General features: G+C 46.5%; 9 protein-coding genes across 9 annotated transcripts; 5 read left to right on the top strand and 4 right to left on the bottom strand.

The window, feature by feature from the left end:
* Positions 1 to 701: 701 nt before the first annotated feature.
* Positions 702 to 2,042, top strand: BKA55DRAFT_598131 (uncharacterized protein; the record flags this gene model as incomplete). The annotated part of the gene is made up of 4 exons (XM_046196180.1): positions 702 to 875; positions 947 to 1,155; positions 1,731 to 1,847; positions 1,970 to 2,042. 4 exons carry the CDS (start codon positions 702 to 704, stop codon positions 2,040 to 2,042), a joined length of 573 nt encoding a protein of 190 aa, XP_046044290.1.
* A 1,405-nt stretch (positions 2,043 to 3,447) lies between these two features.
* BKA55DRAFT_523124 (uncharacterized protein) lies at positions 3,448 to 4,737 on the top strand (the record flags this gene model as incomplete). Its single annotated transcript, XM_046188621.1, has 1 exon — positions 3,448 to 4,737. One exon carries the CDS (start codon positions 3,448 to 3,450, stop codon positions 4,735 to 4,737), a length of 1,290 nt encoding a protein of 429 aa, XP_046044291.1.
* A 440-nt stretch (positions 4,738 to 5,177) lies between these two features.
* On the bottom strand, positions 5,178 to 5,447 carry BKA55DRAFT_580552 (uncharacterized protein). The gene has a single exon (XM_046193962.1). The coding sequence runs from the start codon at positions 5,421 to 5,423 to the stop codon at positions 5,184 to 5,186; it is 240 nt and encodes a 79-aa protein (XP_046044292.1). The 5' UTR covers positions 5,424 to 5,447; the 3' UTR covers positions 5,178 to 5,183.
* Positions 5,448 to 7,124: 1,677 nt separating this feature from the next.
* On the top strand, positions 7,125 to 8,534 carry BKA55DRAFT_522658 (uncharacterized protein; the record flags this gene model as incomplete). The annotated part of the gene is made up of 1 exon (XM_046188597.1): positions 7,125 to 8,534. The coding sequence occupies one exon, from the start codon at positions 7,125 to 7,127 to the stop codon at positions 8,532 to 8,534; it is 1,410 nt and encodes a 469-aa protein (XP_046044293.1).
* Positions 8,535 to 11,920: 3,386 nt separating this feature from the next.
* On the top strand, positions 11,921 to 12,507 carry BKA55DRAFT_580558 (uncharacterized protein; the record flags this gene model as incomplete). The annotated part of the gene is made up of 2 exons (XM_046193963.1): positions 11,921 to 12,096; positions 12,129 to 12,507. 2 exons carry the CDS (start codon positions 11,921 to 11,923, stop codon positions 12,505 to 12,507), a joined length of 555 nt encoding a protein of 184 aa, XP_046044294.1.
* Positions 12,508 to 13,175: 668 nt separating this feature from the next.
* Positions 13,176 to 15,636, bottom strand: BKA55DRAFT_598134 (uncharacterized protein; the record flags this gene model as incomplete). The annotated part of the gene is made up of 10 exons (XM_046196181.1): positions 13,176 to 13,225; positions 13,258 to 13,497; positions 13,569 to 14,064; positions 14,109 to 14,110; positions 14,149 to 14,197; positions 14,255 to 14,490; positions 14,589 to 14,638; positions 14,698 to 14,803; positions 14,879 to 14,908; positions 15,597 to 15,636. 10 exons carry the CDS (start codon positions 15,634 to 15,636, stop codon positions 13,176 to 13,178), a joined length of 1,299 nt encoding a protein of 432 aa, XP_046044295.1.
* Positions 15,637 to 18,346: 2,710 nt separating this feature from the next.
* Positions 18,347 to 19,830, bottom strand: BKA55DRAFT_598135 (glycoside hydrolase superfamily; the record flags this gene model as incomplete). The annotated part of the gene is made up of 7 exons (XM_046196182.1): positions 18,347 to 18,483; positions 18,519 to 18,534; positions 18,567 to 18,647; positions 18,698 to 18,810; positions 18,854 to 19,351; positions 19,410 to 19,459; positions 19,685 to 19,830. 7 exons carry the CDS (start codon positions 19,828 to 19,830, stop codon positions 18,347 to 18,349), a joined length of 1,041 nt encoding a protein of 346 aa, XP_046044296.1.
* Positions 19,831 to 22,837: 3,007 nt separating this feature from the next.
* BKA55DRAFT_479449 (uncharacterized protein) lies at positions 22,838 to 23,083 on the bottom strand (the record flags this gene model as incomplete). Its single annotated transcript, XM_046186191.1, has 1 exon — positions 22,838 to 23,083. A coding segment is annotated over one exon (246 nt), but the record flags the coding sequence as incomplete, so codon positions are not given.
* A 2,073-nt stretch (positions 23,084 to 25,156) lies between these two features.
* On the top strand, positions 25,157 to 26,046 carry BKA55DRAFT_667234 (uncharacterized protein; the record flags this gene model as incomplete). The annotated part of the gene is made up of 4 exons (XM_046197820.1): positions 25,157 to 25,327; positions 25,528 to 25,654; positions 25,853 to 25,934; positions 26,006 to 26,046. Exons 1-4 carry the CDS (start codon positions 25,257 to 25,259, stop codon positions 26,044 to 26,046), a joined length of 321 nt encoding a protein of 106 aa, XP_046044298.1. The 5' UTR covers positions 25,157 to 25,256.
* Between the last annotated feature and the right edge of the window lie 552 nt (positions 26,047 to 26,598).

The following is a 26,598-nucleotide window of genomic DNA, read 5'->3' on the forward strand; positions in this document are numbered from 1 at the left end:
GGTACCCATTGATACAGCAAATCAGAGTTTACAGGGTGCTCTTCTTGATCCTGAACATTTGTCATCGACTTCCGCAATACGCTCAAAGTTCCTAGAACCTTCTTGCTCACACCACCATGAATAACCTCTGGTGTTTGACAGGGAGCGAGCTTGTGGATATCACGTCAACGTTTGACGCATGATGTCTGTCGAAGTATCCGTATTCGCCCCCGCCCCCCGGGGGGGGGAGGTGACTGATTTGATGGAGAAAATGCTCTGCGGTGGGGGTTACGTGAAAGACTAGTTGCCCCACCACGGTTCTAATTACATGCTTCGCGGTGTAGGCATGTAGTTGCGCATATTGAAAGGCTCAAAGTCACCCTAGTTGTGAAGTGTCAGCCCTAGCTTTGAAATGTCAGCTCTAGTTGTGAAATACTTGGCTACTCTACCTCACGGCGCAAGGATACTTACGTAACAGAAAGGTGTCGGTCCTCGTATTTGCTCTAAGAATTTGAAGCTGGAATTTGACCTGTAACATCCAGCCATTTAAGATTCATTTTAAGCATTGACCTGGGGTTGCCTGCTAACTTGAACTACCAACCTGAATGATGGAATCTCACGCGTTGACAAAATCACCTAATCTCGCTAGACAGCAGCTTGCTTACCCTGCAATTGCTGTGGGAGCTGACGATAGAGAGTCGCTGAGTGTTACGGATCACGACATGCCAACTCACGGCAAGCCTTCCCAGGACGAAAGTAATATCGTTCTTGAATTTCAATCTAGAGTGATGAGCAATTTCATATCTGACCCTGCCGCATGGCTTCGAAGAGAGCGCTGGCATCTCAAAATGGATAACAGTACGACGCAACGCCGTGGCATTAAACTCGATTCAAACGTCAGCCATGGGCGGCGCCGCCGGACAGCGTCACTGAATCCCAAGTGTCCAGCGAAGACCTAACGATAGAGGATATCGATGAGAATTTAGTGTCACCAACGACCGTCAAGTCACGTTCCGAACATTGCCAGTTGCTTGATAGCAGTCAGGATCCTGAGCGAGATGCCGATTATCTTGCTTTGGACCACGCAGAATTATCTTCAACTCTTCGTTGTCAAGAATTTGGGTTTCGGGAAGACATGCCATTGGAGCAACTAGCATATACGGACAGTCAGCAGCGGTTTTGCCAAACCATCCTGGCCAGGCACAAATGGAAGGTTGTTTTAAAGTAGTCAACACAAAGTGGCTTCATCGAACTAATGGAGACAAAAGATCACGAACTTGAAATCGTTAGATGGAGCCATTCAGCGGAGCAACTTGAATGCATGGATCTTGTAACTATCTCAAAGAATATGGCCTCGATATGGGTGTCGCTCCACCATTTCACTGAAAGGGCAGATCATCAAATTATGTGCTGTCTGCTACTGTGTAGTATATATCTGCCCCATGAATCTGATCTAGTATCACTGGGTGTACTTTGATCACAATTTCTATGATGGAGAAGCCAAATCCTGAACTCGACCCTTACATAAAAGTCAAGCGGATCCCAAATGCTAGGAAGTCTCGGCATTGGTCAATTCTCGATGGCATGCGTTCAACTGTCCACTTAGAATCTGAGACGTGTTCATGTCCTAGACCATGTCACCTGAAGCAAATCGAGTAAACGCTCGAAGCCTCACAACAGTCAGCTTAAGAGTGACTGTCTGGACGTGGATGCTTTCCGACTGCTGTGGAGGAAACAATACTGGTCTTCAGAACGACCAAGAAATCCTGGGAAATGAGCTCCCTAGTCACGCTTGATGCTGGTATCCTGCGCACCACCTCGTTCGAAAAGCATAGTGACAGCCTGCAGTCCCGTCGTTGCTACTTTTTGTATGTCCTTGAAAAGTGCCATTCGTGGTATTTCTTCGATACCTGCGGTTTCAAGCCACCGTTTATCTGTTGTGTGGCTGGCCTTTGTTTTGTCATGACAGCAAACGATGCAAAGACTAGAGCAAGGCGAAAGAAGAAAAGCAGCTTTCGACAGGTATATTCGATAGCATATGTGATGAGAGCAAACGCCAGTAGACACCCGGTATATTCGAAATCTTTAAGCTGCATGGTGGTTTCGCAAGCCTGGTAATAAAATCTCTTTGCCTGGGGCATTAGATAGGTTTATAATAAATCTCAATGCAAGGGCAAAGTTTATTCATTGTCTTGACCCTATGATCGCATGGGTTTTAATCTAATAATAGAAGCAACCATACGAAGAGAGACTTCGCTTCATACTTTAGCGACGCTATTCACAAGCTCCACCAGAGACTCCCCCCTCCCATTCATAGCTCCACCAGAGATTTTTACTGTTATCAATTCTCTCCGAGACTGCCAAACTGCTTCCCTTCTCCTTTAACTATTTTTAGTGCCGATCAAGGCGCAAAAGTGAACATATGTATAGATGGAGGTTCCAATATCTATAATTTCACTCTTGTAGAGCTGTTGCGACTAGCATATTGAGTGACAAAGTCCACATTACCATCATCTAAGCTACATCCCATGCTGTATCTAATATTGGGACGTCACAGTCCAACCAATGTTCAGTTCTTTAGCTCCGATTGTTGTTGATGTGTTAGAATCTCGTATCCTGGCAAGATGCCTTGTACTTGATAAAGATGCACCTATTCTCCCGCCTGTTTCTTAAACCGTGTTAAAGAAGCTAAGGAGTGTCTGGAATGGCCTTTTTCCCGTGAAAATATCCAAGCCGAGCTGGGGAACAAAATGTGAGACCTTTACTTTGTGCCTGCACAGCCTGGGGTGACACGAACGAAAGAGATGAAGGCATTTACATTTGTGAAATGGAAGTGGGGTAGAACTGTGGAGATCGTCCCTCATTTCATCGAGACTCATAAGAACGTGAAGCGAGTTCATAAATTCAACTAAAGTGGCCTGGAAGGTAACGGAATGGATGACAACGACTCAAACTAACCGTACTGTAGTTACATGGGTGTTCCTTTTTGATCGACATATGATTTTAGATCCCCTCCACCCCCTCTAAGCCCCGTCAATCACAGCGTTTACACCCCACGAGGGGATGTTGACCTTGTTTTGTCGAACTGACCGGCCGGTAAACCACGCAGTCGGTATACCACGGTCAAACTTTTGGCATTTCATATGACATATGGTGTTGGCCATCACTGTCGTGAGACATATGAAAAGTTCAAATTTCTGGGGTCTGCACATAGAGATAACACCATCATACTGTTGTACATAGCAGGGGTTTGTTCGGCCTCTTCAACCATCACGACCGGGAATCATTCCTACAAGTCGCAAACACTCTAAATCTATATCTATGCCCACGGGTTTCCGAAAATATCCGAGATTGAGAGTGAGAGAATCATCCTAGACTTCTTCTCAACAGTCATCGCTAGACAGATGAACATCGGTTGTGAAAAGGCCCGAAAGAAAGAAACACAATCTTGCCGGCCATCCCTTTTCCATGGCAGTGATCGGTGCCCCACGATGGACATTGTCGGAGAATGCGACGGATGTTCTAATACCCCAGTATTTTAGGCACATTGAAGTTGATGATGTCCTGACGCCCTACCGTATCGTAGCGCAACCCGACAAACAAGAAGTTGCGAAACAACTAGATAAAGAACGTACGACAAGCAAATACGCTATCAACTCATTGTGCAGTGTTGCATCAGATAACTCCGAGACAGACATCGAACAATTCCATCCCGACAAACTAGCATCTCGAGCTGCAGCAAGACAAGCTCTGGAGAAGTCAGCGGTTTCCGTCGAAATAACGCCTGATGATGTAGATCTGACTGCCGCTTCAAAGATTGTTTCTCGGGACATTTCGAAACGGGATCCTGTGGCGAGTGATGATGAGTTTATCAGGGGCATCGATGATACAAGCGAGGCTTCACCAGATAATCCGTTTCAACTACCGCCCAGGAATCCTGCGCGCTTGGGTGGAAAGGTTATTCAGACACTACCACCGCTGCCCGAGATCATGGTGACGTCAGCAGATAAGACACAAATCGAGTCGCTGGATGATGACGTTGCCTTCGATAGCACCCACATGAGGACGAAAGAGAAGGATGAATTCATTTACCTCAAGAGCACACCATATACGCTGACGCAACCCTCTTTCCGTCATGGATTCATTACTTTGTCCCTCCCTAGGTTGGACAGAGGAGCCAAGACGACGGACGACACATTAGACTGGACAGCATTCCAAATGGCGATTCTCGGAGGAGCCGGAGAGCTCTTTCAAGACACCTCCTACGAAGAAGACATACAGCAGGCGGAGGAGATTACGTCGTGGTTCGATACGTTTGGCTTTGAGACATACGGCGAGCTGATAACCGAAGACGTGGCTGAGGGAGAGTTTGAGCCTGGGCCGTCGACGCGATTATCACCACACAGTACTCAGTCATCGGCGCATTCAACCATCGACAATGAAGCCAACCTTCCTATTCCAGTTAGCGCTGAGTTCTCTTCCGGATTCTGGAACGCACCGGCGCCCGGCCAGGCTTTCGACAAAGCTAAGTTCTTTAGCAGTACAGGGTTAAAACGATGGGTCGGAGAAGGAGGCCCCAAACGGCCTTCGTTCCACGGTTCGGAGGAAAGCTTACCACCCAGCCCGATGATGGAGCTCGTGGTTCATATGGATGATGTTGAAGGCGGTATTTCGGATACGGTACCGATGGGTTATAACCTGGGGCACGACCTTGGTGACTTTTTGAAGTGGCAGGCGGAGAATATGGTATGCGTCTGAAATTAGCATGTTGCCGCAAAGGCTATTACATTCCTTCGTTGTTTTCTTTTTTTTTTTTTTCGCGGTTAATACCTGTTTATAAATTACAAACAAGCCCCACGCTGATGCCTGTGAATGAGATCTCATTTGACACATAACTACGAGACATAATACTGAGGGTCCTTCAATCAATTTTACAACTGCAATTGAGACATAGATAAAAAGTATCATGTACATCAATGATTTCAGAGAGTAGATGCTTTGTATCGGAGCTTACATCGGGCTATAGGTCTTCTCTAGCAACAAGATAGACAGGTCCCGGTGTAAAACTATCAACTCGGCCACTATTTACAGACATTCCTACTCTTGCATAACAAGCATACCAAGCCTGCTTTCCTGGATTAATTCAGGGCTTGAGAACTTTATGTGAAGGAAATAACACAATTCATGAGTTATGTTATGTTATGTTATGTATATTTTTCGTCCGGGGGGCCGTAGGCCCCAAAAAGTCTCCTAATGGAGCACAGGACGTGCTGAGCTAAACTATCTACAATCGCTGCCCTGCTGATTCTCGATCGGATCATCTGCAAGGCCTCTTGGATCGGAGCCGTATACATGCTCGAGCGTTTTCTGTACTCATTACCCCCAAGAGGCACCTCTCTACTCGTAGCTCGCCCTACAGTAGTTGTCGGTGAAGCACGTCCCATTGGACATCAATACAGTTGATCCTCGCAGAGCTTCCCTCCAGCAGCGTCTCCTATCTAGTTCATCCAGCATATCATCGGCACAAAGGCGCATTTACTTTCAAGAGGTCATCCCGTCAGCGGGAACTATTCCTCTCCAGCCTAGAATTCTCTTGCACAGATAGATCAAGTAGCTTTCCATACCCTGAGGCAGGAAGTCCATGATCCCCTAAGATCGCCAGTAGCTGCAACCTAGGACCGTACATCCTTGGGGAAACCCCTCGCAGGGAAAAACCCAAGGCGGCTAGAACGCTGCTCTGTAGACGAGGCAACCGCCCCGTTCCATGGTCTCCAGGTAAGCTCTGTACCGTTTCAACCCAGCGGTTTTTGTCACGTGGTCTCAGCCAGTGAGACAGATTGTCAAAGCCTGGTGGTGTTCCAGGCAGCAGCCGAGGCCGCAAAGAAGAAGAAGGTCTCTGGGCAGTACGCGACTGCAGAGATCGGTCAAGCAGCTTCCGAGCTGCAAAAAGGGCAACGAACCATGTGGGGTCCGTGCGTCAAGGTCGAGGGCACGAGAGGGCCCAGAAAGTCGAGCAGCCGAAGGCTGTTTGTGTTGTTCGGGCAGCTAAAGCTGCTGTAGTCGGTCGAGGCAGCGTTAAACTGCAGGCGAAGGTGAGAGTGAGAGTGAGGGTGCGATGACCCTCAATGTCAAGCAGCAAGATGCTGCGAATGTCGTCTGGGCAGCCGAAGCTGCAGAAGTCGGTGTTACGGGAAGTCGAGGGGCACAGAGGCCGGAATGTCGCAGGCTCGCGAAGCCGAAATGCCGAGGTGAGAAGAAGTCGTAGATAAGACAAATGAAATGGTGCCCGGAGGCGATGTCAAGAGCTCGCGGAGCTCAGTGCCGTTGAAAACACTTGTCACGAAGAAAGGTCAACTCTCTGAATCCCTTTCTTCCAGCAGCTGTTAGGGTCCCGCTAGTCCCGCAGCTGCTTTTGTTGCCATTTTGGCCTGTAAAAATTTTCTGCCCTAGCAGAACGCTAACAGCGGGTGCCAAGGAAAAACTTTTACAGGAGAGAGTTGACACAATTCATGAGCAAGGGTGCCTAATCCATATATAGGGTATTTGATCCACTGCCAAGGAGAGGGACTATCTCGGCGGTGAGAGGAAAGGAACATCGACAAGCCAGTATAAGTTAGCTCCAGAAAACCTTTGGCGAAGGTGCTAGAGTTTGTACGCAAGTCTAGGAATTTTCCCCCTCAACTGGAACTACCGTGGAGTGATGAATAGTTCGTGCATGCTCATTCATGACTGGGGCTGGCAAGTCGTGAAGTAAGCAGGGTCCAATGGTCGATTCGTACATCTGCAAGTATTTGATGAGGGGCGCAATGAGCATGAATGCCTGTTCATCTAGCCAACATCAAAATGATTGATCAGCTTAGCCATTGGCCAAATGTTGCTTACTGGCAAGGGATGGTGGGGCTTTTTCACAGTGTGAGACGGATCCAAGATTACACATTAGGGCCAGCATAAACTGGCAATGGCAAGTGGGCACAGCTGCAGGTAGACACAACACCAAACTCCATTCCAGAAGCTTCACCGCGATCATAATTAATAAGTTGACCCGCTGAAGACGGTGACATACGTTCCATTCAGGCTGTATAAGATAGCGGTTTGGAAAAAAGTTTGATAAATAAGGCTATTTGATTTTCAATCACTTTCTTACCATGAAGTTCTGTACCTGTGTCTTTGCCTTGGCGTCCTGCCTATCTACTCCAAATGTTTTGGCTATAGCCCATAATGTTCACGTGGATGTAGCTGTTATCGGTGGTGGCTCATCCGGCATACACGCAGCAATCAATCTCAAAGATGCAGGCGCAACGGTTGTCGTGATTGAGAAGAAAAGTCAGATCGGAGGGCATGCTGAGACATACGTCAACCCCAAAACAAAGGTCCCTGCCAACATTGGTGTTGTGCTTTTTGAAAATACCAAGACTGTGCAAAAGTACTTGTCGCGTCTTGGAGTTGCTGTAGCAAAGCACAACCCTTTCAAAGCGACCCCTTCAACTCAGATGTACGACTTTTCTTTAGGTGTTCCAGTCCCTGCCGAGAACAGATCGGAGGCTGTTGCCACAAAGAGAGCCATGGCTGCAGCAATGCAGACCTACTCTCAGAATATCCTTAGCAAATATCCCTGGATCGACCAAGGTTATCACGTTCCCTATCCTGTGCCCCAAGAGCTGCTGCTGCCTTTCGGGCAGTTTGCGCAGCAGAACAACTTCAGTGCCATCCTTCCTCTCATCAGTCAGCTTAACTGGTACCCTGGAAACATTACAACCATTCCTACTCTTTATGGTATTAAGAAGTTTGGACCGGGGCTTTTGCAGTCTGTTTCTAGCGAATTCCTCGTTGCCGCGTCAGGGGATACTCGAAGCATCTACAAGGCCGCTTCTGACGTGCTTGGAAAGGATATCTATATAAATTCGGACCTCGTCAGGGTTCGGCGACATAAGGCAGGCGCTACTTTGACCATTCAACAGAACCGAAAGACTTTCACCATCAAGGCGAAGAAGCTCGTGGTTGCTGTTCCCCAAACAGTTGAGAACATGAAGTCTTTTGATCTCTCTGAGACGGAGCGAAAGTTGCTGTCGAAATTTTCTGCTTTCGGCTATGTTGCAGGCGTTGCAGATATCCCTGGCCTCGATGTGAGCCTCCAAAACGTCGGTGCCATGACTCCTGCCAAGACTCCAATGATACCTGGAAGCAACGGCTACATCTCTTCTGGTTCTCCGAATCAGTTCCTCCTCGGTGTTGCCTTCGACAACACCGATTACACTGTTGCTGATAGTAAAAGTCTTATTCGTGAGGAGCTTACTGCGCTCGCACGAGCAGGTGCTGTACCCACCGACGCGGCGAAGAGAGTTACTTTCCCTTACATCTCCAACCATGTCCCTTACGATCTTCATGTAACGGGTGATGAGATTGCGAAAGGCTTCTATAGTGAGCTTCTCGAGCTTGGGGGCCTCCTCAATACTTACTGGACCGGAGCTGCCTTTGCTGGGCATAACAGTGGTTTGATTTGGAAGTGGAATGACGGCACAGTTCTTCCGGCTTTGAAGAAGGACCTTGGGCTTTAAGCCATGCTCTGTGTTTAGAACCTTCCTAAACCATAGTGTGGAATTCTACTCGGTGGTATGAAATGGCTTGTGGAGCTCGTAATGTGGTGGTCGCAATGTAAGAAGCCAGGGAGTCAGAGACGAAGTTCACATGGCCCAGAGAAAGCTGGTGAGATGGGGTTCGACCACTTGGAGATGTCCAGACGGTGGTGTACTCAAACCGCGTCCTTTCCATCGATAAAGGTGAATGCCCTCGAGCCACCTTCAAAAAAAAAAAAAAAAAAAAAAAAAAAAAGAAAGAAAGTAGCCCCTAGATTAGATTACAGAACTCTCCCTCTTGCCGCTATTTTACCTTGAGAGATTGCCACTAGGAGAAGTCTTATGGTAAGGACAGGGGAGAGGACCATCACGGCTATGAACAGGCTTTCTCTAACGGAAACTTTGGATCTTACCTACACTCCGGCCCGCCAGTTCTACCTCTGTACAGCAACAAAAAAGAAAAAAAGAAGAATAAAAAAGGTAAAGAAAAACATACGGGAGAAACTAGAAAGAAAACCTTCGATCGGGTGCCATCTGGCAGCCGTTGGATCGATTAACCTGCAATAATCAGTGCATGGCCCTCGTCCGAGTTCTTGGCTGATTCCAAAGACAACAGAAAATAACCAATAAGCCGAGCCTGGGTTCCGTGAAAATTGAAGTATCATTTATCATTTCATAGCTTACTGCGGTAAAAGATATGGAGCCTTGACTGTGAATGCTGTTGTCTCTTACAGCAATGACCTAATGTCTCCTGACCCAGAATGAGCACTGGAGCTATAAAGAGCGCAATAGATGCGGGAAAGAGCAGAGGTCCATCCGACTGCAACGTCAGAAAGTTCCAGCATGACTACCAATAGATCTGAATTCCACAGGGCCGTAGGTTGCAATGATAGCGGATGTCCCGTTTACTCGACTGGCCGAGTTGCAAGTCCTAATCGCTCTGCCTTTCCCTAGAACCATAGCCAACTTCTTTGGCTATTCTTGCTTACGACTCATGTCTTGGATCGGTTATTGTGGGTCCGACCGAGGGGAGGCGGGTAAGAAAGCAACAAGAATGCGGCCAGACGCCGGTGTCACAAGACTCAGCCATCATGTGACAAAGTTTGGGGGGCCGGAGCCGTTATGGGGGCCGATAAAAGTCTTTCATTGGAAACGTCTTCTCACGCTTAGCTAAGATCGTCATAAATTGAACAAGAAAACACCGGGGTATGTAAAGCGGCATGATCGCCATGATGATCCTTTACCAGGCTTCTCATGTTCGCAATTGCGGCATGCATTTGGTGTTGAACCTCAAATAAACCAAGTATAGCATCCCACGTCGTTGATGGTCCACAGCTTTGACGCAGACTGGAGTTTAGCTCAAAGATACACTGCCATTTCCATGACAGCGTGCGAGTTGGAGACAGATGTTTTATGAGAATTGATCCTAGCCAATCCAACATGTGGACGGCCGCGTACAGTTCCGGCGTTGACGCTACCCGAACGAGTCATGTTACAATGCAGACCTTGCCGATCGATATTACATGGCAAAACCACGGCACACAGCAAATACAAAAAAAAAACACGGCTAGAATGGGCAGGCTTTGTTGCAAGCCTAGCTTTTTCAAGTCTTTGGGCGAAGATCATTCTTAGGGTTGAGTTTTAGACTAAAAGTCGGAAGGAAAGTTACCCTGGCGCTCGTATAGCCCTTGATAATTCCGCGGCTATAAGAAGCTGGCTAGTGTGAAATATTTTGCCGATCAAGATGACAGAATTTCCGATGACCCTCAAAATGCCTCCACCAGGCATCGAAGCCGACTGGTCCCGAAAACAAGCTCATTCTCAAAAAAAGTGGTCAACACTTTAAGCTTGGTTTTTGTTAGAATGCTGGGGTGTCGGGGTCTTGTGGGTCCCCCATTTGAGTATCCGGAAGGCTCGCAATCGTTACTCGAATGAGTATGTGCCACCGACGCTGGGTATCCAGAAAGCTCCTTTAAGCCGGCCGGCTCCCCGTAGCCTCTATACCCAAAGAGGGAATTTCAGTGATAGTCTCAGTCATAGCCGCAAGGGTTAGAAATTATTCATCATAGACATCTTCGATTTTGGCTGCTCCGCTTGGATCAGGCCCCAGTCTTTTCATATCAATCACGTAAGGCATCCAATTGATTGTCTTTTGGTTATTTCCGTGTGTCACAAATGCTTCCTAACCCTTGCGGACTGACTGTACGACGACGTTTATTTCAAGGACCAACAGTCACAACGCTAGCCATTCTCCACTTTGAGTTCACAAAGGTCAATTAGGTCCCAAACTGTCGGGACTTCACTGTTTGGAGGGTGAAGTGCCGATTGCGTGTCTTCTACACCCCCTCCCTGGCCGTTTGTCGCGAATCCTGTACTTGTGAAAATGAAGGTACCATCTACGGACCAGAGAATCCCATGGCCTTGTCAAATCCTCATTAGGCCCTTATTTCTTTCCTTCCCAGTGTTCCCATCATGTTACTGGCTGCAGCTTCTCTGTTCCAAGGTGTCATCTCATTAGAATGATTACTTTTGAGTGAGACAAAGTATCTCAATCGAGTTAATTTTAATGGCATAAAGTGGGACTCTAGCGGTGATACCACCGCTATTGGCACATCGCCAACATAAAACAGGGTTCAAGTAATTCACGATAGAAGAAAGTATACTGATCCCGAAGAGCGTCGGTTCTTGGCACTGAGTATTGTCCCTGAACCAACATAACGAGCATCAGAGGTCTGTAGAAAAGGGCTCACGAGCGGATGCTGAAATCTGGGAGACGAGATATAGTTGCGGATATGAAAGTGAAACGAAAATTCCAAATGCTGTCGCACGTTTAGGTTCTTTTTCCCTGTTTTCCCACCGTATTCGGGAGAGGTTCTTATCATAGCTTGCTCATGCGTGGCGTGAATTATTCCGACAGGCCGCGAACCTTGCTAAGACAGTAGCTGCCAGGCCTTAGCAAAATCACAACATCAAGTTTAGAAAACTAAGTTTTCAGCTCGTATTTGCTAGTTCTGTGAAAGAAACGGAACATGGCTGGGGAGCCCAGCGTGGTCAGCATAGAACGGGCAGAAGAATCCACGGGTTCCATCTTGTGACAAAAGCAGCCACTACATGGTTAGCCGGGAAACTTCCAATGTGTGGCATGCCTCCATAGCTTCTTTCCATGGTTGCATCACACGGGTAGGACTTATGTCTCTATCAGAACTGACACATACCAAAGACTTAATACTGGCCTGTCCCAGTCGACCTCGCGAGCATCCTTAACGATCCATTGTCTTCTGTAACATTCAAACGAGTCAAACTTTGGTACTATGAACCTCATCATTGTCGCCGAATACACACTTCGCAGCACTCTTCTCCTCATCGAGATGGCGGTGCTGCTGGGTGTCTTTCTTGGTATTTCCGGCGCAGCAGGATACTTCACATGGTTCATCGGGCAGCGACTGCCACCAGCTCTGTCTGATGAGCACTTGCCTGACTATCAAAGGGCCCTTCTGTGTTTTGGTATTTCACACACAATCTTCTTCCTTGTCATACCCTGGGAGTATCCTGCCTTTTTATAGCATCAGGAAGGAGTTGTCCACCTTTGACACGTGGACTCATCTCCTGTTCCGTTGGTCTACTTGCTGAGGCTCTCACCATTATCTCCATACATGTGGCTTTTGTCACCTGGAATTGGTCGACTCAACTCGAGGAAGACGGATCCATGAACCTCGCTAGGCATTGTCGTGCCATGGCTATTTACTTAAGTGTGCTTTGGTGCCTGGGATGGCTATTCTTTATGTTGTCTTTATCATACATCTTAGATTTCGGTGTCCCCGATTTCGTTAAGCAGATGTTGGTCGACACCAGAAAGCTCTTAGCAGCTACTGGTCTCAAGTCGCTGCCGGGTCAATCAGATATCAATAAGGAAGACTCGGTGTTGGAAAAAGCACCGAATCGTGGGATGGTTTGATGATGCATGCAAAAGCACGCCCACAAGATGAAGCTACGAATGGAGAGTATAAAGTAGTAAAATTGGAGTGAAGTTTCTTGGGAGCCTCATTATCTCTCTTTCAAGGTGACAGGCCCTGACTACTGAAAAGGCGAATGCCAGCCTGCTTATCTGATTATCATGCAGTGAGCCAACGGCATGATACATGTCCAGCTGACAGCAGGTGGCATTTCAATAAGGGTTCGGTCGTGTAAGTAAGTTTGTTTCAATTACTTTCATTGTTAGTGGTCATCTCCTTTTGTTTCCTTTTTCTTTTTTTTTTTTTTTTTTTTTTTAAGTTAGTCGGGTAGAACTTGTGAAATGCCATTTCAGTCAAGGAAGATTGTAGAGGATGGAATCCGATCCGTGCGGGTTATGGATATTGGTGATCACTGCTACAAGCATTGGACATGTGATCAAGAACCGCCATTCTATGATGGTCAACGGCCTAATTCCGTGCATTCGTATGTACTCCGTACCGCCTTGCAGAACAGCAACCCTTGCCGGTATCCCGATGGAATTCCTGCTGTTTCTGCGCGCAACCTGACTTAACATATTTCGCCCCACATTTGACGCATAGCATTATGCTACGCCAAACAGGTTCACGTTTCACAGGGGGGCCAAGGGAAGCATCATTACAAAGCGATTTGCTAACAAGGCGACACCCTGCTACCTGGTGCAAGCTTTTCTTCTTGAGTTCCTGTGCTCTCCTTGTCCTAGAATCCCGATCACTAACACAGTAATTGCTGCCACAAAGACATCGATGATTTTCCTGCCAATACTCCTCTCCATAGTTGACAAGAATCCAGCTGCCACGCTTGATTTGACAAGTTGCTCGCAGCATCACACGCCATCTTCCTGAGATATTCCACGATTCAAATACGCAGTTGGATTCGCAAGAGTGATTAACTTTGCGCACCCAGTTTCCCATATAGCGGGGATAGACTTGACACCATGCGACCTCCTTCCTGTCTGGAGAAAGGTCGTCCCGGAAGAGTCTGCTGCCCATCCATCGGTATAGTGGGCAATGGGGGCTAATTCACCTACTAGCTCACCCAAGAACTCATCTTTCTCGTAATCAGTTCTTGCCAAAGCTCCTTCGCCCATGTTTGGTGTTTTCCTGATGCATGGCTCATCATGACGGACTTTCTTACGTATGCAATCACATACTGATTGATTGCAAAAAGCACACTGGCGTAGGCCCTTGGGAATCCAGGTCGGATCTTTACCGGCGAGGAATCCAGGCGGCCCAGTCCAGTCTGGATATTTGTCCGGTGTCCAAACATTAGTCGTTATTGTGGTGACGACACTAAGGCCCGAGCCTCTAAACCATGATTTATTGGGGAATGGCTCCGCAGGTGACATGTTGCAGGTTCTCCTGAACACCGCGCGGGGTTTAGGACTCATTTCTGGCTTCTTCACGAGATCCATGTAGCAGTACTTCAGCCTGCCAGAGGACTTTTCAAAAAACTGCGGCAGACCTGGAACTTCTTGGCCTTGTAATGGCCCCTTTAGAAATTGGCCGCCAGAATGCCGAACCTTGGAGGTAGCGAGTCATTCATGTCACGGATGAGAGCCAATACCTCTGGTGGAAAATCGTCTTCAGCCTCTGATTTTTCCGACGTTGCGCCAGGCTTCTGCGTTTATCTCGCGTAGCTTCACCATTCGAAATCTTTCTTATTTGTTAGTAGCAAATAGTTTATATGTAGGTGAGTAAAGCCATCCATACCAGGGCGTACGTGGATCCAGTATGCTGGGTGGAGATGTGAGCACTCAAGTTTATTTTCCACTCGCCACAAATGCCACACTGACGTCCGTTCCGTTTATAGTGTTCATCAATCTCGTTAAACCTGGCGTTATCTGTGACAGGTACATAAGTTTGAATCAGTGAATGGGGTGAGCGCATAATGGAGAAAAGTGAAATCCAGTCAAGGCTGGTGACATACTTGGAAGATTTGTAATTCGCTGCAATTCTCAAGTTAGCCGTTGTTATAGATTCATATAATTTGCGTACATGCGGTCCATCAACAACTCACATGAATAACCTCGGTGATTGATCCTACAGAGGATGTGCCATGAGTGCTTTTTGGTAAGGCGTCTGCTCCATTTGGCACTAAAGGTGAGTTCACAGTGAGTTCACAGGTGAGCTCACAGAAGGCTCCATAATATTACCTGGATAGGTTAGCAGAACGGTTTTTATCCCTGCCAAAGACAAGCCCTGGTCCAACTGCAGATGAGTGTCCTTTGCAGGCTAGAGCATGAATGTTGAAGAGTGGGTCTGGAATTGTTACAGTAGCAATTTAGAATTTAACGTTTACCCATGTCAGACAGGTTAGAATCTGTTAGACATTACGCGTATTCGGTTCATTGATGTGAATTGTGTCTTCATGTTGTGTTCTGTTGAATTCTGCCCCTAAGAGGTTTTACCATTTCGGTTGTAATCTTAAAATATCCCTGCTTGCACGTGAGACCCCAGCTGTTCAACAGAATCCAGATTTTTGGTAAGACGCAGACTAAGTCCATCCTAATCTTATTGAGTCGGCGCTTCTTTTTTTCCGGCGTTCTGATTCCCTTAAAAACATCACATTAGGCCATGAAGTAGCAATGTCCAGCCACATAAAATCATAGTCTAGTGCAGTGTGGAATTATATATCTATATCTTGATGAACTAGGAGTCTTTAAATGAACTTACTAAAATTAAAAATTAGAAATTGAAAAAAGAAAAAGAAAAAGAAAAAAAAAAAAAAAAAAAAAAAAAAAAAAAAAAAAAAAAAAAAAAAAAAAAAAAAAAAAAAAAGAAAAAGAAAAAGAAAAAAGGCATCCTACGTAAGCGTAAGGGTTTACAGCGGCTTGAATTCTATGTGTATGTATCGATGGAATCATATTTACACCCAAATGCTCTTTACCGGACTGCTGGCGAGGGCTGCGGACCGTGAGCAAGACGGCTTTATTACTCGCCAATAGTGCCGTCCTTCCGTACACCATCGCTGCCAGTCCCCTGAGAACGGATTATGCTCTGTTCTCGTGCTGAGAGTGACGGGAAGGTGCTCGGATCTCGGCTCTGCTCGTACCAGCGTATAAACCTCGATTACCCCTGTCGACTCCGACCATCCCGTTCCGTGTTGAAGTACTAACTGCGGCGTGTACGGTCCAATCAAGATCTGATCATGTCGTCTCCAAATTAACCCCATTCACCACTACAATCTGCACTCGTTCTGATCACGGCACTATTTTGAAAGGGTTGATCGACTGTGATTCCTCCATCGGAACCCCATTGAGGGCTACTACCACTACTATCTCGCAGAATGGAGAACCATGGCGCTCATCAACATTCAGGCACAGCCCCGATTTAGAATAGTGTGGCTGTGTTAGCAATCCATCCTGGTCTGTGGTTGGTCAGAATCTCTTTATCGTCGTTATCAGCTTGTGTCGGCTCCACTTTACGTTCCGTGCCAGCATCAGTCGTCTTATGGTCTCGGATTAATCTGTCTAGGGTAACGTCGATTCACTAGCACGGAGCAAAGTGATGCTATGATGGGAACGAGATTTGGTACGCAGCAGAATATTAGAAAGCTCGTCGTTTCTTTAATAGCTATTCTTGCACACACGCGTAATCCCAATTAATAGAGAGAAAAGTACCTCTTCTATACGTTTCAGAGCATGATGAATATCTGAAGTAGCTGTAAGAACTTAGTTCAAGCTAAACTTACTTAGTACCTAGTATGATTGATATGCCTCTGAGGACGGTGAGGGATCACTCATTGTTATATTACTTCGAGGTGACTAGTAATTCTCTAAGTGCGCATTTGGAGTAAAAGAGTGGCCCCCGTTGGCCTCCGAAGGGGTTCTACAAGGTCAGCGCAACTTATCGACAGGTTAGATATGGTGGTTAATCTAGGTATCTAGAAGTTGGGGAACCCGCCTGGTCTCACAGCCATGGCAATAGTTGCGTTTAATAATTCTCTGCTCAATGGTTAATCGACTAATATCTCCAATCAGCCACAAGGCCCCTCCGTGTCGCACCGTAGCTAGTCAGCCTTGCCTGTGAGCCAACGGTATATACAACGATAAGAATAAAGAATGAATGTGCAACTATATCCCGCCCACTGATCCGAGCACTTGAAGAAAGCCGAATCTATACCACAACTCAATTTAAGATACTCTTTACGTCCATGATTGATTCTTTCTTGATCGAGCCACGTGGATTCGTTCTCTTTGTGCTGCTGTCCTGTCGTTTTGAACGATAAGAGGCGTTTTGGTTTTCAATGGATGGACGTGTCTGAGGGCATCCTGGCCGTCTTCCAAGGTCCAAGGCCTTGGCATCGAGCTATGGTTTGCCAAAAAGAACTGGCTGAGTTGCCAGTAGTCTGGTCAATTGTCAATGAGCTCTTCTACTCCGCGTCTTTGGTATGATGTGTCTCTGACTCACAGAGGATGAGATAAGCATATTAGCGTAATCGATGTTGTTCCGAGGATACTTCAAGAGTGCCTGGCCAGTGGTGTCTCGAGAACGTGACCCATTTCCGTCTACACATCTCCAGCTGAAATGGGTATGGCCAGGAAGCGGCGGCGGCATGTCTGCTGGGCCAATAGTTTATAGAGTCGTTGCGGTACAATTATGGCTACTTCCTAGAAAGCTTGATAGGGGAATAAAATCTCGGGAAGAGATAAGATGATATAGTGCAGGACTCGCAAATCCGACATTGGTATTTGTTAGGTCATTCGTTGAAAAGATCAGCCTGTTCAGGGAAAATACCAAGATAGCTATACCTGATTAAGTAACGGTCAGTATCCATGTTTAAGTCCTATCTATGTAAGGGTTGCACCTTACCACTACCGCACAGGACTAGAGTTTGATTTAACATTACCGCTGTAGCCACTATAGTGCTAGGAACAGCTGCTTTTAGGCCCTGACGGTGAACTGAGTCACAGCAGCCTGTAAATGGTTGATCGGCTTGCAGATATGTCTAACTTGTTATTGAGCATGAATTTAAAAGAGCGTATTATATCGTAACTTGAATCTATGTAGGGTGGAAGGCAAAAGGAGAATAAGCGTGGTAAGAATTTTCGTAGTAAGACTCAGAACCACTGCTTGATGTCGATATTCCATCTGTTCCATCATTGATGCCGATTGGTGTATTCATGCGGAGTTATGTGAAAAACCAAGGATTGCTTTCTCGGCGTCGTTAAAAGCGCTAGCACCGGAGGATCGGGCATCTGAGCAGCTAAGTCCGTCCGGTTACGGTAGAACGCACAACAGGGTAATTTCTATCCAAGCCCTACAAGAGTATTACACACTACGCCAGGGTAAGCCCCACTAAGCTGGAAGACAGATCTCCCTTCCCCCACTCCCTCCCTCTCTCCCTCCCTCTCTCCCTTGTCACGAAATGTGATCCTTAACGTCGATTGATCATTATATGTACTGCTTATAAATTTAATCACCCAAATTAGACGGAGTAAATAGAAGGTGACCACCCGTAGCACTGTGTTAGGGCCAAGACTTAGAAGCTTTGCAAGGTACTCCCCTCACTTTCGCAGATATCTCGACTAGAAATCTTATTCGATACTGGGGTTGGAGCATTAGTGCATGGTGTACACGGGCCCGAGAAGGAGGGCTGTAGGCCTGCCAATGTGACTCTTGTGAGCATCTTTCCCAATCCCGGGGCCAGCATGTTAGCCGTCGGCGAGAAGAAAACAGGCAGCATGAAGCATGTGAGTAGTCAATCACGCTTAGAGGAAAATATTGAAGTAAAAATTTCCCCAAGGCGGCAACACAAGTTACAGGTTATATGCTATAAATTTTAGAGTTTCAAAGAGCCTGTCATATATTGCTCAAGTGAGAATTATCCCTCAGTCCAGACGCAATGTTGTGATATCTGGAGGCTGGATAGTCCAGCCAATTCTCAGACTTATTGAGGGACTGGAGCGCGTCGTTACTGGTGCCGATGAGGGAGCACGCTCCGATCGATCACCCGAGGCTTCCCAGAACATACTGCCTCCAAGCCCAGACTTTTTGAATATGCTACCTTCTGCTTGACTACCTCTGGAGTGTCGAAAGATATGAGCTCTCTTGTGCTGGAATCATAGCTATAGCACCCTTGAGCTTTGTTATCGCAGTACATCTTGGCACTGGCGCTCCTTGGCAGATCTTTGTAGTCCCAGACCCCCTCACCCACCTACCCTGACCGACGCCATTAAAAGTTCCACCTAGGCCGACCGTATTTTGGAAAGATCTACCGTATAATGGCATACCAAGTACGATTTTATTAGCCGGGACTCCCGCCGCTAAGTATGCCGGATAGCGGCGTCGGTGCTGAACGGTGTTGACCCGGAATCCCGTCGTTGACATACAGATTAGCGGCATGCCCAGCAGCATTACTGAAACCTCCAGCGTAGTCATAACCCATAAGGTTTATATGGTCAACTACGTTACCGATATCGGCAAGTCGCAAAACACTATAGTGCTCCGGGCCGGCTGGAGCGGCAATGGACAGCTCAAAATGATGACCCGATGCGGACTTGTCAGCATATGCGTCTAATTCTTCCCGTACCGCTTTGAGGAGCAATAACATGTCGCTTGCCTGAACATCCCCAGTAGGGTATTCCCAATCTACATCAATGCCGTCAAATCCCCAGTCTTTCATGATATCGACTGCTGAACTGGCAAATCTCTTCCGTGTCGCCGCCGTGCTAGCAGCAGCAGGGAAATTTGTAGATAAGGTCCAACCCCCAATAGAAAGTAACACCTTCATATGTCGATATTTCTTTTTAAGGCCATATATCTGTTCCACACAGCCATATGCGTTGCTTCCAGACCCTACCCGAGCTATGGCACCAGCGTCAGGTATCAGTGCTTCGACATTTCAAGTCATTGGAGGACCTACTATCATCGTCAAAGTGCTTTTGTAGATCTGCGTAGCTGTCTGTTGAGTAACTTTTATGGGTGGTTAGACTACAGCACGTATGCCAAGAAGAGGGCTCATACACAGTTCCATCGGCGCGAACACCCATAAAAGCATACAGAAGGTGAGTAATTTGCGAAGCTGGAAGATCTTTAGGTTGGTAACCCCTCTCATATATACCCCTTTATCACTTAGTCTCTCATATGGGTAACCCTCTGCCAGGCAGAGTTGGAATAGGAGTCTTTTCCAAAACTCACCAATTCGTGAAGTAGACAGTATTAACGTATTCGCTGACTTTCGTATCACGAGTATCTAGCAAACTATCCCCATGAACTGTGAAAGATCTTGAATGGATACCTGTAAGTAGTGAGAAGACGAGCCAAGCGATCAAGACAGCCGACATGGTCTCCGGTTTTCTGTGCGTTACTCAAAGTGCAGCACTCAAGTGCAGACAGGAACTTTAAATATTTAAGAAGAAGGTTCAGTAAGTAGTGAGCTATTTTTAGCACCCTCAAATAGTCTCCCAGTGCCCAGCCCTGCGAAGGCCTGAGTTATTGAATCGAATCGACTTGTAGCCGGTTATTTGAAGAGAAAATCTCAGACAACTTAAACAAGTGGATTGTTATAACTGTATTAAGTGCTACCCAGTGCTACGTCTACACATGGATTTGCGAAAATAACCAGACAGCATTAATATCAGACGTCTAAAAGCACAAACCGAGAGGAGCAATATTGATCCAAGTCATACGTGCTTGCATCGAGCGCTCTTGTACTGCAAATTGCTGTCCTGGCCCTTCTAAGTGTAAGAAGACATAGTTCCATGAATTGTTTGCCTGTTTTCACCAAAAGGGACCCACAACTTCTTGCCCTTTCTTTGCTCTTTACAATGCAAAGGATACCGACATTCGTTCCAACAATGTGTCGGCTGTAACGGCGGGCCTATTGAAGGTATCGAATGTCAATCAGATCTTGGCATGCGGAGCCCGATACTTTATTGTTAAGACAGAATCGATGTCCATCGCTCAAGCAGCGGTTGGTCACGCCAAACCTGTAGGCGGTATTGCATTTGTGGCAGATCCATTGCCAACGGGCCTCTGAGATGGAGACATGGTTATCCGAGTTTTGCTTTCCATGTTGCCGACATTTGATCTAGGTACCAGCGCACTCAAGTCATCGGACGATGGAAATCACGGGAAGATGAATAAGATCAGAGTCTGTAACGGCCAGAGATGGATATAAATAAGAAGAAGAAGAAGAAGAAGCCAATCGGACGTGAAGGACAACAGACCCCAAGAGATTAGTGTAGCCATATTTGTATGTCTGGTCGTTCATCATATTGGCAGATTTCTGAGGATGGCAACTTGGTGGATTATGAAATGACCCGACCACAGATGACAAGAGTTTCTCTTCGTACATCCATTGTGCTCAACCCTGGTTTCCAGAATTGCGCAGAGGTTACCGTCAAGCCCCTTTCCTGCTAGGTGTCAAAAATAGCATTCTGGCTTACGTATTCTACGAGACTGAATCTGGTCAATAGGCCGAATACATGCAATTTCGATAGATCGAGTCAAACTCAGATTCCTTTTAGGATATGTTTGTTAATGGAAGTATGACCTGACTCTTGAGTCCGATTCATGGTTTTGCACGGATTAGTGTATATGGGGGCATGACGCCGCTCGAGGAGGTAGCTCAAACATTCTTGTCTCACTGTACGGCGCGTACTGTACTAAGAAAGTTGAAATGGCTCAGATGACCCGGTGAATTTTCAATACCCTCTAGCCCCGCTTGTATTTCACATAATTGTGAACAACCCGCAGACACAGTTGGAAGGCCTAGGAGAATTAATTAATCTTTTATCATTCTGGCATTTCTTGATAAGTGCATTGATGGGATTATCATGCCGGGTGCTACGACAGTGATCATTCCTGTCACTTCATTGGCAATCATTGCAAAGAGAATTCCGCAATTAGTTAGTAAAAACATATAAGCTCACTTCCTTAAGTAGAATAGTCAGCCAGAAATTGTCCTGGTCATAGTATCTATGGGCTATAGACCGACCTATTTTACCATGTGAGATAAAGTCTCAAAACAAAGTTCATGTAGAGCTGACTATACATACCGTTAAAGAGGAAGACTTGTGTTACGTCAATGCGATGAACCTAACCTAAGAAAAACTAACTCTAAGTAAACCAGTCGGCTGACGGTAGCCAGATTTCAATAGTGCCTTGTGAAAGAAGAGTCTAGCTAGCCTCATCTTTACAACCGATACGATCCTTATACTTCATGGTAACTCGCAATGCAGCTGTGTGTCAGGTCGTCTCACGCTTCATAATCCAGACATAAAAACAGCCGCGCTCAAAGAAGCCTCCAGTCCTAGGACATTGTTTTCAATTTCCTCAAGGTATTCTAGGCATTTTGCCTCGTCGAGTTCAGACTTAGTACAGCCGGGAGATATGTGTGCACCTACAACAAACCTACTATGTTCTGAGATTTTACTCGGATTCTTGGCTGCAAGTGGAGCTTCGTTAAACTGATTACAAAATAACTCTGCCACCGCCAACCCTATCTTTTTGGAGTAGGTAGAATCCTCCTTTTGGAGTTTACAATCTGTCCAACAAGGACACGATCCGTGGTAGGCGCCTCTATCTCCCCTGATTTTGTGGTTGCTGGCTTAGAAGTTCCAGTAGTACACCCGTGGTAGCCTGGGCTGCTGGCTTACTATTAGTTGTATCGGCGGTTTATGTGACCCTGTAGTCGGAGAGTGTGGTTTTGCGGATTCCGTGGTTGCTGGATTAACATTCTGAGTGGTTACATCGGTAGCCGAGCGAGCTGGCTTACTATCACTTGCATCGGCGGTCTTATGTGACCCTGTAGTTGGAGAGTTTGCCTCTGCTGATGCTGTTAGACTTTCAGCCTCCTTTGACACCTTGGTCGGCTTGGCTACGGTGTTCACATTATGACTGGTGATACCAGTAGTCTGGCCGGCTGGGTTACTGTCAGTTGAATCAGTAGACTTGTGCGATTTTGTAGCAGGAACGCCCTTGGAACTGATGTCGGGGTTGAATTCACAGTATTTTGAGATACCGAAGTTGACGTGGTCGTTGGGTCAACACTCTTACTAGTTGCATCACTAGGCTGGTTGGTTGGCTCGCTATCAGTGAAAAAAGTGGCTTCATACGATTTCGTGGTAGTAGAACCTTTCTCAACCGATGTACTGGTTGAACTTGTAGTGGTTATGAGGCCTGTGCCTGTGCCAGTTGAGGTTGATATTCTGGTTATTGTTTCATCATACGTCGTCCCAGAAGTGGGCTGAGATGTATAAAGGTCACTTTCAGCTGTGGAAGGCGGTGTCAGTGGTTTGGATGGTGTTGAGGCGTCTTGAGCTTTCTCCTCTCCATGCAGTAGCAGGGTTTAGGACAATTTCCGGACCAGGTAGCTGGTGTGATGATCGTTATTTCTGGGCCAGATGGCACAGTGTAAGTCTCACCAGACATTATTCTATTGGGGTTAACACCTGGATTTAGGGTCTTGAATTGCTTTACTCCGACACCAGGAAGAGCTTGACTAAGGTCTTCGATGACGGTGTCGCCGTAGTCTGGAGACCAGAGCGCATGGCTGATATCGCAAGCCGCGCTGACCAGAGAATATAGCCAGAGCCAGATGAATAGATTCATGTTTTATGAAGATCAAGGTACAAGTACTGCAGATCACTCCTGACTATGAACTATATATTGAAGGGGACACGTTAGGTCAGCCCACAGAGCGTCGAGGACATTTCCAAATATAGTAGCGGAATCAAACATGGCATCGGCCTCCGCAAACCTTACGTGCTTATAATTGAAATGAAGGCGAATCAAGATATACCGTGTGCCTCTTTATTTACGCATCCAAGTTTGGACCAGACCCTTGCGATATCTCATCCACTTAAAGCTCCAGGTCAACGTCGCACGGTTTGACTGAGTAGCTCATTGACAGAGGAAGCGGACTTGGCTGACTGCAAATACCCGCTCAGCTAGTTTGGAGGTATGTCTGAACTCAGCTCTTTGCTAAGTAATTGCAGTTTATAATTCTCATGTCCTTTATTTTGAAAAAAAGAAAATTAGACTAGAACGGTAGAGAAGCCAACGCCTTATGGTTCCATTTACACTCATAGTCGGCGCGTTCTAATCCTCACAGGTATGTTCATTGTTATTCCTTTCTTTTTCTTACATATTATTAGAAAGGAAGTGCGTTAAAAAGGCGGCGTCAGAAGCGTCCGCGATGACGGGCTTTGAAGCAAACCTGAGGCCTCAGTCATCTCACTCTGCTAGGTTCCGTGATATTTCTTTTGCCTGTGGAAAATATTACTAGGTTGGGGCTTCAAACATGTCAACTTCCTAAAAATGTAAAAGGCATATCGTGATGGAGTGTTAACCCGTCTGTACATTATGCGGTACATCGTGCCCAATAGCTACGGCCTTGAGATGAATTGCAGTCATTTTTCACGTTTCAAACTCTGCAGGGCAGTCGTATGGCAATGAACAAACACACACTAAATAAAAATAAAAAGACACCAAAACTTAGGCCCGTAGCTTGTGAGAAACATAGCAAAAAGACTCATCATTGCATATTGCCGCCAAGCATATTTTCTCAGGTGCGAGTTCACTCTGTAGTTGATGGTCTCGGGTTGTCAAATATTTCTTCGTATTACGATAAATCTACGGTACCTGGTGTTTCTCTATATCCATCGAGGGGCTAAATGAGCTTCACTAGATTGAGCAGTGAGGGGTACGCCGTCAAGAACCATTTCTGTCCAGCCTGAGCAAGCACTGGTCTTTGCAAGAAACTTGAGCAGGCATTCAAATAAAAAGAGGGCTAAAATTGACTAAGTTAGTCTTTTCACATTGAAGTAACTAGGTACAATACCACGCCCCGCTTTCTAGTCCAAGCGCTAGCCAATCAGGGTTGCCATTTTATTTAAGAAAATGCATCCTAACGGATATCTCATGCATCTACCGGGGGCCCCATGCCCACCAGGAGGACTGGCTGCCCTGCACATTTCGTCGAGTTAGCTTGAACTGTGAATAATTTGTTATACAGAAGCCACAGTAATGAACTGCCTTAAATAGTGAATTAATCAGCTCTTTGTCTTCTACTGATCTCTTCGATAGCGTAAGCCAGTATGATCAGTAAACCCATTCACAAACTTTCCGAGAGATGTGCGCTCAGTTTATATTTTGAAGATATCGTAAGTGCAAGATAAGCCGACTAGAAAAATAGGCGAACAAAGGGACAAACGCATGCCAAAACGTTCTAGTATGGAGAAGTTTTATTCTTTTCACACCATAAGACAGGCCGAAGCTTATAAATCAAGATCTGTGTGAGTTACTATGTGAAGTGGCAAGGCTACGTATAAGCGTAAGACCGTAGGGTGGAACTCGGCCCCAGAAGCTTCTTTACTGTAACAATCAATAAGCTGGCACGTTCAAGTTACTTGTATGCGCTTGATTATAGCGGCATCAAATAGGTACCGTTCCAATTTGTAAAGACGAGGGTCAAAGTTCAATCTTAATTATTAGTCATGAAAGTGAACGATGATGGTCTTAACATAAGACCCAGGCAAACTTCGATGTTTATTCTATTAAAAGGGTGCCCATGTATAGAACCACAAGTCTTTCTAGGAACTAAATCTAGCCTGCAATCAACACACCGAGGTCGAACACGCATCAAACCGCATGACATAGAAAACCTGGAAGGGGATAAAAAAACACCAGAAACTGTGTCTTGACTACGCTACATCTTTTAACCGATCAAGTTACTGACCGCAAGTACAGGGACGATTATTCCCAGATGGCTGCGCTTCGTCGGAAGGCAATGCTGCTTGTTCTCCATTGGAAGGCGATGGCCCTCCAGGAGTTTGCGTAAGTTCCGAAGGCGCCGAAATTGCGGTATCTGTATTCTCAGATGGCTGTGTCGTTTGTGCAGCTCTTGAGTCAGCTGTGTGAGATTCTGCCGGTGTCGCAATTGTCGGACTTTCCGTATAGCCATTAGCAGTTGTGGAGAAAATATCACTTCCATTAAATACACTTCCTTCGCTGCCCGTAGGAGTAGGAACTTCTAGTTCACTTGATGGTACCTTGGTTGCTGGTGGCTGGGCGGTTGGTCTCGATGAGGTGAAGCTGCTGCCATGGGCCGTTGCCGAGTCAGCTGCTGGTCGAGTCGGTGCAGTCCCCAAGAATGCTGCGGAGGTAGTGACAGTGCCCTTGGCATTCGGGGTTCTCCAGGGGGGAGTAGTGAAAGTCGCAGATTGCTCATTGGACCCATCAGTGTATTTCTCTGTCGTATAAACCGCACTGGTCGGGCAGTTCTGGACCATGGCGTACGTTGCCGTGTTAGTTACAGAGGGAGTAGATGTTGCAGCCATAACAGAAGCTATCTGGCAATAGTCTTGCTCTTCGCTATCACATAGCCAAGTGATTCTGGCAAGCCCCGAAGGCGCATCGATTGGTAGCGAGACGTTTGCAGAAGGTAAGCTATGGCAGAGAACGTCGCCGTATTGAATTGGTATATAATGACGCTCATCTTTTTCAAAAAAATAGATACTTGCGCCTTGGCACTTGAGGTCTTTGTTAGGTGCTAGAAAGTCCCGCCAACCCCCGGCGGAAAGTACCGGACCGGCGGCACATTCAGAATCCGAGTCTTGGGCCAGTACAAACTGGGCGAGCACGAACGTATGGTAGAGTGGGATCAGAAGTCTCATTGTTCTGGGTTACTAAATCGCCTGTCGGTAGGACAAGGCGGAAGGGAAGGAGTTATATGTGTTTCCTATTATCCGATATAGATCAGTCATCACTAGCTACAAAAATAGGCATGACTAAATTCGCGTATGTGTTCTCGAAGCGCGGTGTCTCCTATAATTAGCCAAGGCCGGAAGGAAAGTGACCGTAATGTTTCCTCCCGAGGATGAGATCGTTGGATAGGTAGACTGGGAATTATGAAAAAGATACCAGGATTCTAACTTCAACTGGGACAGGTGCTCGTTGTATGGCGCCGCTTGCACAGCGCCATGTTTAGCATATTGCTAAGTTTGGAGAGCTATATGATTCATTAATATCTGAAGCTTTGACCTGATGATGGCACAGTAAGAAGCTCGAGCCATTAATATCACTTTAGCGGGCTGGTCAGCACTCAT

The sequence above is a fragment of the Fusarium redolens genome (genome assembly GCF_020744475.1).
Source record: "Fusarium redolens strain MPI-CAGE-AT-0023 chromosome Unknown BKA55scaffold_18, whole genome shotgun sequence".
NCBI classification, from domain to species: domain Eukaryota; kingdom Fungi; phylum Ascomycota; class Sordariomycetes; order Hypocreales; family Nectriaceae; genus Fusarium; species Fusarium redolens.